Source organism: Rattus norvegicus, chromosome 3 (assembly GCF_021556685.1).
Source record: "Rattus norvegicus strain SHRSP/BbbUtx chromosome 3, alternate assembly SHRSP_T2T, whole genome shotgun sequence".
Classification (NCBI taxonomy): domain Eukaryota; kingdom Metazoa; phylum Chordata; class Mammalia; order Rodentia; family Muridae; genus Rattus; species Rattus norvegicus.
Window position 1 is genome coordinate 99441714 of NC_141536.1, and position 12750 is coordinate 99454463.

Sequence of the window (12750 nt, forward strand, 5' to 3'; positions counted from 1 at the left end):
GCAACCAGAGCTTCCAGGGACTAAGCCACTACCTAAAGACTATACATGGACTGACCCTGGACTCTGACCCCATAGGTAGCAATGAATATCCTAGTAAGAGCACCAGTGGAAGGGGAAGCCCTGGGTCCTGCTAAGACTGAACCCCCAGTGAACTAGACTATGGGGGGAGGGCGGCAATGGGGGAAGGGTTGGGAGGGGAACACCCATAAGGAAGGGGAGGGGGGAGGGGGATGTTTGCCCGGAAACCGGGAAAGGGAATAACACTTGAAATGTATATAAGAAATACTCAAGTTAATAAAAAAAAAGAGATATTAAGGAATAATAAAAAAAAAGAAAAGAAGAGTGAGCTGCACATAAACATTCATTGTTTTCTGCTTCTTGGCTCTGGCTACAACACAACAAGCTCCCTCAAGTTCCTGCTACTATGACTGTCCCGCCGTGATAGACTGCAACCTTGAACTGTGAATCCAAACAGAACCTTTCTCCCTGGAGTTACTTTTGTCCAGAGGTTTTATCATAGAAACAGCGAAAGTAACTAATAGGTAGACTATCAACATTTTCAAAACTCCGTGGATTAGGAGCCTGGGGTTGAAGTTGGAATAGATAGAATAGCTCATCCATATAAGCTTTCTTTCCAACCCGTTTCTGACATGGTGGTGATCGTGTTCACCTTACACCTTTTCCACTCACAGTGTAAGAAATGAAAGGTATTGGTACTTAGTAAAATACTTAGATTTAGTAACTCCCCCCCAAAGACTCCTCCTTTCATTAAGGAAATCAAAAGCCAATCTATTATATTTGACTTTTTAAAATTACATTTTCCATATACTTGTCTAATTCAGTTAACAGTTAATGGAAACAGAATTATGAATGAAGTGTGAGACCAATAAAAAAAAAAAAAGCATATGCTCGTCCTAGTCCTCGCCTAGGCCTTCCTACACACTTGTCATTCCCTATACATTGGAGTATTTTAACAAGGTAAATACCCACACATTTCAGTAACCAATGTTATCCAATTTAGTTACATGGAAAGCAGAGGGGGTTAAGAAATTTTTCTTCAAATAAGATAGAAAGGAGAATAATAAATCAGAGGTTCGAAGCACTACCCTCAGCATAAGCCTGTAGGAAAGATATCATTTTAGCATAGAAGAAGAGTCAAGTTTGGCTTTAGATTCACTATTGGGTTGTTAAATAAGAGGGGATTGTAACTGAAATAATGAGTAGCCAATTCTTTGCAATGACTACATGTTGTTGGTAACAGTGGGACGTAAAACCATGCCAGGAAGTTTGGTAAGTTAGAGCAGGTGGATACTCGGGGGACACACACCTGAGGCTTAGTTGACTCCCAGCTTCCTCAAATTCCTGACTTGGAACATGTACCATGCTTCTCACATAAAAGAGACATGACCTGTGGTCATGTAGGCTCAAGACAAAGTTCCCCGTGCTAATGAGGTACCTAGAGACATGGAGGGTTTAGCCAATAAGCTCCCTGCAAAAGGTATTTAATCTCAGGTCCACCCTGAGAAAGGGAGTAAGGTTCACGCATTCATTTTCCACCATGACAGTAAACTGTTTAGAACCATGGTCTGCCTCTTTTCATCATGATCCACCGTGGGAAGCCATGAAGAAAACCTTTGCCTACGGAGCCATCGCCTAATCTACCAGAAGGCTCTCTGCACTCCCAGCCACAATGAACACCAAGCCTGCCACTGTCAATCCAAGGACTATCTCCACTGGAACTAGTGGCACCTGGATGTCAAAGAGTCTGAAAACTCAACAACCCTGCATAGTAACATCATCTCTTTTATGTGAGAAGCATAGCATGTGTTCCAAGTCAGGAGTCTGGCAGGGAGCTGGGAATCATCTAAGCCTCAGGTGTTTGCCCACTTAGTCTCCAGGTCACCACCTGCCCTACCTTACCAAACTTCCTAGGATAGTTTTCCTTCCCACAGGTAACAAAACGATTCCCAGAGAGACAATATTATGTATTAAAGCATGGGCTGAACAAAAGTTCTCCTCCATCAAGACAATGAGATTTTCATGGTTGAGAATTCTCCAAAATATGTTGCCTATCCTTTGACATGAGTAGAAACGGCCAGTGGGAGGAATCACTGGCTTTTGCATCAAGAAGCTTTGCAACATAGACCCTCAGGTGCTAACCAGACAAGCTATACTCCTGAGGGCCAACTCCTGCAGTTCATTTCCATTTTCCAGGCTTGCTTATATTTATAGTTAAAAGAAGGTTGGGAATCAAGACCATGAAGTAGCCATAGGGGATTGTCTCTTTGTACTTTCCAGCCATAAAATGAATATGTAGTGACATTTGAATAGCTAATGTGACTAATGCCAATGTTTGCACTGTTTGTCGAGACAATATTAATAGCTAATATTTACAGAGGACTTACTATCTGTTGGGTGATGCTCTAAGCACCTTACATGGATTAGCTCCTTTAATCCTCACAACAACTCTTTGGGACAGGCACTGTTAGCACCCTTATTTAACGCAAGAGGAGACAGGTATAAAATTAAATGCCCCAAGGTCATACACATTAACCAGAATTTACCATATAAACATGCAAAAAGTTGCACCCCAAATAACCGATGTCCTTGCTAATTCGAGACACAGCTGAGGACCCTCCTAACATGATGCTCTCGATCATTCACCATTACAAGGTCTTCCTCATCTATGCACGTTCCAAGGACTTGTTCAGAATGACGGGGGAGGGAGTAGTTGCTCAATAAACGTTGACCAGATAGCTTGCTTGCTTAAAATTTTATTACATCTATATCTAGAACAATTTTAAGGGGTTTTCAAAGGCTGGGAAACTCTGCCTTCATTTTGATGATAACATCTATCACTCCTTAAACCCATTAATCTGTCTGCCTGCCAACTCTCTCTCTTATACTGTGATAAATGATACATCATCTTTTATGTTAACATTTTATCCAAGGACCTTGATATGTGTTAAGCCCAATCCTATTCATATAAAAATATTCATGCGTTCTGGAAAATGCGTTCATTCCAACAGGCTCTGAGGTTTCATCCACAGCTGCAAACTGGCAGGCAGCTCTGAACTCTGCTGCAGATGTGTTTTGCTTGACTGGTAGTGTTAAGAATTTTGTTTGTTTATTGGAATATGTGCGGCAGGCCAGCCCTTCTTTGCAAATAAAGCTGATCTATACATTTAGGTATTTGTTTGATTCCCTCAAAATGTTTAAACTTGTGGTTCCTTTAGTCTATAGGTGTAAAGGAATAGATTAAACTGAATTAAAATCCCTGTGTGTCTGAATTTCACAATGAATGTAGTTAATGCTTTACAAAGGTAAATGTCTTCCAGGCAACAAAAAATAAGTTATTCTAAGTATCTATCTATCTATCTATCTATCTATCTATCTATCTATCTATCTATCTATCTCTGTGTGTGTGTCTGTGTGTGTTGCTGGTTGATGGGGCAGCATGGGGGGGCACTCTGGAGAAGACAGATGCTCCAAAGTGTCTCAGAAATGTAATAATCACTAGCATGCCTTTACAGTGGGTGAACTAAAATCCTCAGAAAGGAAAGCCAAGGATACCCCTCAGGTATATAGCAAAAGAAACACTTTAGAAGAATTGTTCTGGCCCTTCCTAATGCTGCAACCCTTTACCACAGCTCCTCATGTTGTAGTGACACCCAGACATAAAATTATTTTCATTGCTACTTTATACCTGTAATCCTGCTATGATTATGGATCATGCTGTAAATATTTTTAGAGATAGATGTTTGACAAAAGGGTCACGGCCCACAGGTTGAGAACCACCACTGTAGAACATCCCTATGGCTCTATGGCTCTGACTTACTCACTTGACCCATGTGTTCTCTCTTGTGTTTTTCATCCTTCATCTCTTGCAAAAAAAAAAAAAAAAAAGAAAAGAAAAGAAAATGGTTTCTTCAAAGTATTAACGGTGTTTATTCATACTGTCTTCTCCAACCTAGACAGAAGAGGATAGTCTGGAGGAGAACTACAGTAACATGTGCTAAGTGACTGCCATGAGAGACTCATAGGACAGCTGTTTTTTCTTTCCATATGACCTCTTAGAGTCTGCTTCCGAATCAATGTGATAATATGCCAGCCAGATCCCTCTTACTGTCCTACTGTTACGTTCAGCCGGGATCTGGTCTATACTACAGTGTGGGAGTTCAAATCAATACACCTTACGATATGGACATATATGTGGCATTGAGAATTCCCATTGCTTCCTGTGGTCCCTCTGATGAGCTCTCCTACAGAGCTCATTAGAGAGCTCTGTGTGAAATTGTTTAAGAGAAGCATTGCCAGGCCTCGTCACTGGTGGGGTAACATTGCCCCAACTTCCTGGAAGTTTGGGTTTTTTCCCCTTGTCTCCCCTCAATACTCTCCTTGTTTTCTATAATACTGTTCTGGGCTGGTTTTGGGGGAGTCCAGATCATTTGCTTAGGATTACAATGAGTTAGACATCAAGGAGAATGATTATGATGGCTGAAAATGGAATTTTTCCCTCGGCTGCTCCTCTACCTCAGGGAAGATGCACGCATGGTTCTCACTTTGATGTAGAGCCACATGATCTTAGGAAAAGCTGGGGCTTCCTTCCTCAATGTTGTCTTTAATCAAGAGTCATTTTAGATAATGCATAGCCTAGCTTCAATCCTGACTCTGAAGGCTGCTCTTCCTAATGCTTGAGTTAGGCTGGGCAGCTCTGACCCTGTCCGTTGCAGCTTCCTTTCCTCTGCTCCCGCTACTCCCCACTCATCCACACACATGCAGCCCGGATTTCTGTACGTTGATTCTTCTGATCCTACTCAGGGTTCCCCATGACCCAGTGCTGTTCCCACACACTTCCCACTCTAAGCTCTGTTCCCACGTGCTCTCTTTTTCCAGTGCAACTCCTACTCCTTTGGGAACTTGCTTTGTTCGGCTGTTAATGATTCCAATCAGTAGTGGTACCTGCTGAACTCGTAATTTCACAGTTCAGTTTTCTTGATAGAGGAAACATCCTGAGACAATGCCTTACCCCAAAGGCAGACAAAGAAGAGAGATATCTTGTACACAGGTCATGTTGACACTGAGATCAGCCTACACGTTGGCTCCTCCGTTTTCATTACAGCTGCTGTGCCTTGCATGCCACACTGGCTACTTCCTGTAGCATCGACCACCCATCAAGTGACCTCGGCAGAAAATGCTGATGGATAGTGAGATCCTGCACAGCCAGCTGTAACTCTGCCTCCAGAGTTACTCCTCGCTTCCTCCATACTTTAAAACAAGCTGCTATCACTCCAGAGGAAAGCGTAGTTTCTGAATATCATTGTAATCTGACTTCTAGGATGAAATGTCTCATTTTTCTTGGGCATTGAATGAGATAATTGCTACCCCCAGGGAAACGTGCCAATACAAAGATCCCCCTAAGTTAGTGGAGGGTGGACTGTCTAGGGATATGGAGAAGAGAGAGCGGGAGGGGCAGGTGAGTCAGTGCCTAGTGGTTATGCTGTGTCAGTCTCAGAGGACAATAGCACAGTTTGGATGATAGAGTCACAACGTGCTCTGAGCTACAAAAAGGAAGGAGTTGGGGACGGGTGTATAGTTCTTCTGCGTTGCAGTACTGTGTCATCCCCCTCAGGCCAATCTGAACTTGTTTTCGAACAATCAGGAATCAGGGATGACATAAGGAAGGAAAAACAAAACAAAACAAAAAGAACTTGGCACCTGGGCAGGCTCGTCCCTGTGGCAGGATCCGGGATAAGGTGCCAGCACTTTTTCTTCTGTCTCTCTGAACTGAAGAGGTGCTGTGAGGGCAAAACTCACCGAACCAAGGTAAACTGCGGTGGCTGGAAGTGTGTCCCTAAAATACCCCAAACAAGGGAATGTCTGTGAGGACATCAACCTAAGACCAGCAAGATAAACATGGGGCTTGGGGGAGCATGGTTGCCCTATAGTCTTAGCCTTGGCTAAGGCCACCACCATGGCATCTGTGTCCAGCTACCCCAAAATGTTTTGCGAAAGACCCTCTTCTGCCCACACAGATAACAGATAAAAGAAACAGTGAAATCCTGGGTTGGGGAAGCTACATTGGCTTTAAAAGCACACAAGTCCCTGAGAGAAAGGAGTGTTGAACTTTAAAGGGGAATGGAGGGGACTGGGAAGGGAAGCTTCACAAATAAGAGCTGTGGGATTAAGTAGCAGGAAGTACCTTTGTGACACCAGCAGCTTCGGTGATGTTCTGGGATGATAATAAGCATCTGAGTGTCCTGTTACACAGCTGGACTTCCAGAAGCCTGCATAGCTATATGTGCTACAACTTGCCTTTGTGTCCTCTAAAGAGATAGCTTGAGAGAAGTTGGGGCTCATTCTAGTCACATGATGGCATCCTCCCTGGGTGGGTTGAAGGCACAGGGCATGGTAAAGAGATGGGAATCACTCCGGTACTTTTCCATCGAGAGCCAATCACAAGCAGGATTGATTACCTGTTGTAGGACGCACACAATGACAGTGCCCTATGAAAGGCACCTGCCTTTGTCATTGGGAGTATTTTTGGAATTGCTTTTCGTGACTCTCCTAGTAGTAAGGCAGCTCCAGGGATACAGATAATATTTCTCTATGTAAGATACCTCTGTATGTAAGATCTCTCTGTGTGTAAGATCTCTCTCTGTGTGTAAGATACCTCCGTATGTAAGATATCTCTGTATGCAAGCTACAGAGGGTGAAATGAAACAAACAAAAATTCAGTTTTCTTAATTAAGGTCACGAATGAACTAAATAAGAAACAAGGATTCCTGTAAGGTTAGCTTTTATTACAGCCTTCTATTCCTACTGGAGAAATCTTATATTGAGGGTATCCTATGAAAATAGCTAATTTATAAGGGTTTGTTCTGGTATGAAGTTGAGGAGAAGAAGCTGCTGTGTGTATTCTAGAGATAGAGTCCTCTTAGCCCTACATGGAGAGAGGAAAGTCACTGGAAAGGATGCCAGGTCAGTAAAAATCACATGGTCAGTGGCTTTAACTGGAACATTCTTTAAGTAGCAATGATACAAAGGGAAAGCCAGGGGATAAAGTAGAATAAATGATTACAAAATAATCAGAGACAAGTTTGGATATAAACCTATTCAAACACAAATGTCTCAAAAATGAGCACTAAAGTATTTTGCTCTCCAGACAAATTTCTCCCACTCATTTCTGTTTCAACATTTTCCCCTTTCAGGTCAGCCCAAAAGAACTGAAGAAATATATTTACTATACATTATATGAATGTTAGAAACTAAAATCCTGTTAGAAAAATCCCATTTCCCTTAAGTGTCCTCGTCCTTCCTTAATAATTGCATAAAAACGAATAAACGAAAGCATTAGTCATGCACCCACCAACTGCACGCTGGTTTCTTGGTCTCACTCTTCATTGTGGGCCACATCTCATGACTGACATCTCCAAGCTTGCAGCCAAACATCAGGTAAAACCTCTGGTCAAACCCGACCCACAGCAGATAAAAGCCACGACACCCTAATGCGAAAGCAGTTTTCCCAACACAACTCGATTGCTAGGAAGAAAGGGCCTTGCTTCCTGTTCACACCCACCAGGGGCATTTCACTGGGAAGAAGAGAATATTTCTGCACTCGACTCCACTGTTGCAGAATCAGACCAACTCTGAGAGATTGTTGAGGAAGAGACCGTGTAGCTGAGGAGCCCTGTAGAGGCCTTGGGAGGCTGATTTTAACATTCACACTCATTCAGCAGTAGAGCCCCTGGTTGGTCCTGCAGCGGTCCACACCTGGGTATGTGCGATCTGCCTTCTAGCTCTGCCCCCATTCTGCTCTCTAGCTCCAGGAGGATGTTTTTCACATCTTTCCTACTTGACATCCTGAGCAAAAGCATCTTACTTCAAGAGCTGGGAAGTAAGTCAATACTGCCTACAAGACAAGCAAGCTAGCATCCACAAGGCACCAGCACTCTAGCCAGGAGCCACGAGTTCCAGAAGGGCAGAGCTCACAACAGTGGTAGAATTCTAATACAAGGATCTGTCTGAATTACTGTGGAAGGACGGGAGCAGCCCTTGACTTTCAATCCAAATACCTTTCCTTGGTCAAGAGCAGCTCAGGGGCACAGGAGAACAACTTTCTATAGAGAGGGCTCAGTTAGGCAGCCTCTGACCTATCTTTAAGAGAAACGGACGGCTACCTCATCCCAAGTTCTGTTTTAAGTCCACGTATGATAGAATGAAGTTAACAAGGTCTGCGGTATCATGAAAACAGCAAGTGAAGACTCAGAGCTTTGTCGTAATTTTAAATGGCTACTGTAGTCTTTGGGAAAACTGTATCTTGCTGGCACTCCTGATGCCAGCCATCCTGCCAACTGTCTGAAGACAGGGTAATTGTCACTCTTCTCGCCATAACTTCTTGTTTTTGGATCAGTGGCTGGCAGGTTTATCTGCTTCTGAGCAGCCTCAGAGCCACGTCAGTGACACTGGCTACGTCAGCAGAAGCAACTGGAAAGGAGGAAGATGCTACTGCCAACAGCAGTGGGAGAGAAAATTCTAGCCATACGGATCAGGTGATTCTTCTGTCTGTCTCTCTGCATAACAGAGAGGGCTTCCAGTGACTTCAAAACCTATGATGTTTCAGCACCTTCATGAGGTTTGGAGTGTAAGAGTATTGAGTTTCTTCTCCAAAGCCTTTCCTGTCAACCCCACTCTTATTTATGAAGCAGTGGGTTTCAAACGTGCCAGAGTATAGAACATCAATTCATACATGTCTAAAGCTACACCAAACACACCTCGGCCGGCTGCCTTCTAGCTCATCCCATGCCATCGATAACTCTGGCTGCTTTCACTGCTGTCACTTGCGCGATTCACACGACATCACAATCACCCTCAATTTGACTAGGATCCATGGAAGGATGCTACTCTGTAGTTTATTTTTTTCAAGTAGATTTAAAAGCCTCTGCTCTCTAAGACAGCGATTCTTTAAAGTTCACAGCTGCAAGAGGATGATTCTGTTCCATTGAGATATAGTCACCTCTGGTCCAGAGCAATGTTAAGGTGGTTGACACTTGGCCAATATACTTTAGCAGAGCATGCTAAGGTAGAAGTGAGTGAGTTCAAGGTGAAACACTGTGTACAGTGCAGGTATATTCACAGGTGAAACCTTACCCTGCCACTAGAGCACAGTGATTCTTTCAAAAAAAAATTCCAAAGTTAATGTCAATTTTTTTTTGTGCAGAGATCAAGTTTACATTTCCAGAGTTCCAATAAAATGTTTCATCTAATTCATGGCTAATGAGGAACAGAGTCAAATTCGTCTGCATGGACTCCTAATATTCTAACCTCTGGAGCAGACCTCACAGCTCCACTGGGAGTTAAACTTAACATTACATAATGACAATTACCAGCAACTTGCTGGGCAGCTGCAGCCAAGTCATTTGATTTCCTGTACCTTTCTCCATTCTGAGCAAGAAGAAGATGGAGCTGGTTCTCAAGCTTACCCTATGTAAGCTGCCTCACGGTCCTTAAAAAAATATTCGAGGTAATTATGGTGAAGAAAGAGTTGATTTTGTCATTCCTGGGAGTCACCCCCTGGTGACCTCGGCTCTCCATCTGAGCTGTGCAGATACTCAGTCCTCTGCAATGGGACTATTTATCAGGGTGCTTTAACCTCACAGCGGCTCTAGATTGGCCTTAAAAGGAGGCCCATTTACTCTGACCTCCAGAAAGCTGGTGAGACAAACTTAAAGAACCACTGCCATGTTAAACCTTGGCTACAGGTGTTCTCAAATCCAACAACACGGCCCAGCACGGAGAAGCCTGGGAAGATGGCTACCGAAGCCAAGACAACCAGCTTAGATGAAGACTTGAAGTCAGGCTCTGAATTCCTGACCTTAACTCTCTGAGTCTCATCTTCGAGCTGCCTCAATCTGTCCAAATAAAATTTCCTCAATTACCTGTAACTAGATTTTTAATAATAACAAACAAACAAACATGGCTGAAGAGGGCATAAAACCAGAAGCTCTCAGCCATTCAATACTGAGGACACCTGTTGGAGGAAAAGCAGAAGGGTCCCCACAGGGCTCTGGGAAGAACAGGTAGCTGGCAGAGCCCTAAGACCAGGAGTGGGTTGTGTACAATGTAAAGATGAACCAGGAGAAAGCAGAAGAGTTTCTGGCTTCTCAGACGTTTTAGGCGAGTGAATAGTCTTCTCAGTTCCTCAAACAAGACCCAAGACTGAGCCTTGATCAAGGAACCATGTTTGAAGAAGAGACAACAGAAGTAGGGGTGGGTCTGAAAAGAATTAAGGAAACTCTGCAAAGCAGGAGGGAACGTTCTAAAGATGGACATAGTGAAGTTGTCCTCTGTGACCGGGACAGAAAGAAGCAGGGTGCTCTTAAAGAGGACAGTGCAAGGTAAGAATTTCATTCTAATTCTCCAGACCTATATACGTCAGTCACCTAGCACTTATAAACCCTTTGGCAATTTAAAAATACTATGGAATTCACTATTTCATGTCACTCTTATCTTCCAAGAAATGCTAGTTACATTTACCTCCATTTCACACAAGAGGAAACTGAGGCTACGTAGAAAGGATTATAGGAATTGTTCAAGGTCAGGTGGCTGAAATCAGCCCTAGGAAGCAACCCGCTGCCCCTGTCCTTCAAGGTGGTCGTCCACCTTGAATTGTTAACTCCCCAAGGAAAAGACAGGCAAAGCCGCACTGGACTTTGCCCCGCTCCCAAAATCTGGGATGGAGCATTGCCCTCCATCCAGTGCCAAGAAGGGGACCTGATGACGCGGAGCCACAGACCGGGATTTCCCCATTCTGCAGGGTTCTTGGGAGCCTGGAGCACAAACAGTAGCTCTCACACACCCGCGGGTGAGTCAAGTAAGGCTTAGCAGCAGTTGCTGAATAGAGATTTAAAGAGAAGAAAGACGGACCGCACTGGGTGAATTCCCTTCTGATCGGTCCCTGTATTGCCACCAAAAGCAGGTGCCCGATTTCCAGACCGGACTCCCCACTCTCGCCCCTGCCCAATTGGCTCCTTTCTTGGCTGTCCCCAAGGCAAGCTTGAATGAGGAAAGGGACCCGGCAAGGTGTGGAGGTGACAGGAGGCCGGTCGTGGAACACCTCTAATCTTCTGGGTCTGAGGAATCAAGAGCCAAGCTCAGCTTGAAGTTTGGGCATCAAAGGTTTCAGACCAAGTAGCGAGTTGCCCGGAGAGCGAGCAGTCCGGGGTGGGAGACCTGAGAGTGTGAGATGGCAGCACGGAATGAAGGGGGAAAGGGCTGGAGAAGGGGCCGCTTCCCACTCAGCCCCTCACCGCTCCGCGGAGAGGTGGCTGGTTCGCCTCTGCAGCCTGCGAGTGCGGAGAACGCGCCCCGCACCGCGGCGCAGCGCAGCCCCTCCTCGCCGCGCCGCGCTCCTCCCCACCTGCCCGCCGCCTCGCCCGGCCGCGGAGACTCACAGTCCGCAGGAACTGGATCTCATCCTCGCCTCCTTCTCCCGATTCAGCCATGGCTCCCGGAGCGTGCGCGGCGCCCCAGCCTCGGGCGCTTCTGTTTCCCTAAGCAGCGGCGTGCGCTGACTGCCGCTCTGCCGCTGCTCTTTCTCCTCCTCCTCCTCCTCCTTGTCCTCCTCCTCCCGCTCCTCGCTCAGCCTCAGCAGCGCCGAGCTAATCCCCGACCATATAGGGAGCTGGGCTAACACTTGACTGCACTGCAGAGCGCCAATGCCAGGCGAGCAGCCCGCCCACCCCTCTCTCCTCTCGCCCCAGCCAAGTGCGCGGCAGCCACGGACTCCGCGGACAGCGCAACGCGGCGCGCGCCGGGCGGGTGTGGGGCAGAGCGAGGGACCCGGGCCGGAGCCGTGGAACCTCCCCCGCACCGCTCGGCGCCGCACATTCGCACATTCGGTGGAGACGCGCGCCCCGCGGCGACGGGAAGATGGCTCTTACACAAAGGCCAGTTGCTTTGATTCAGTGCCCCCAAACTGGGCACCAGACCTATAGATTTGTCCACTTTACACGGTGTGTGTGTGTGTGTGTGTGTGTGTGTGTGTGTGTGTGTGTGTGTGTGGTGTGTGTGTGTGTGAGAGAGAGAGAGAGAGAGACACACACACACACACACACAGAGAGAGAGAGAGAGAGAGAGAGAGAGAGAGAGAGAGAGAGAGAGAGAGAGAGAGAGAGAGATATGATTGGTTTCATATTTGGGTGGGAGTGCCCATTCGGGGCATGGCGCTGACACCCCTCACCACCCTCTGACACCCCTCACCACCCGTGATGAGTGTTCCTTCCTTTTTCAGGCAGCAAAGAGAGAAGGGCGCTATGAGGGTGACTGCTCATCCATAACAAAGTTTGGAACCCCGTGGGTAGCTCTTCTTTAGAGAGACCATTCGCTCTTTAAAATTTGATAAGGGAGAGAGTACAATGATCAGAATGCACATTACACGTGTGTGAGATCGTCAAAGAACAAACTCAATAAACGTTTCTTTTAATTTGATAAGAACACTGCACTCCCGATAAATAAAGCTTCAGTAATCCCTGGAAGCTTCAAGATGCTATCCTCAAGTCAGATGGCATCGGAATTGTTTCTTTGTGCCAATGTTTATTTACCCTTGCTCTGCACTTTAGAGCCAGCCCCCTGGACTCAGGAGAGCAGGGGAAAGTAAGCATATACAACAGGTCCTAGGGGGGCTACTAATCCTTACCTGGCCTTGGGTGGATTTTTTAGGATTTGGGAGCAGTGAGGTTGGTCCTCTGA

The 12750-nt window shown here is 45.7% G+C and overlaps 1 protein-coding gene across 3 annotated transcripts in view; it reads right to left on the reverse strand.

Annotated features, from left to right (window-relative positions):
• The window catches only part of Ryr3 (ryanodine receptor 3), a 553860-nt gene extending 542212 nt beyond the window's left edge, over positions 1-11648 (reverse strand). For all 3 annotated transcript variants that reach the window (XR_015684544.1, XR_015684543.1, XM_087655160.1), the window contains exon 1: positions 11454-11648. Coding sequence is in view for 1 of the 3 variants with exons in the window: in XM_087655160.1 (XP_087511286.1) it covers positions 11454-11504 (51 nt within the window). In the remaining 2 variants the exon portion in view is untranslated. The remainder of the gene's footprint in view (positions 1-11453) is intronic.
• Positions 11649-12750: the final 1102 nt, after the last annotated feature.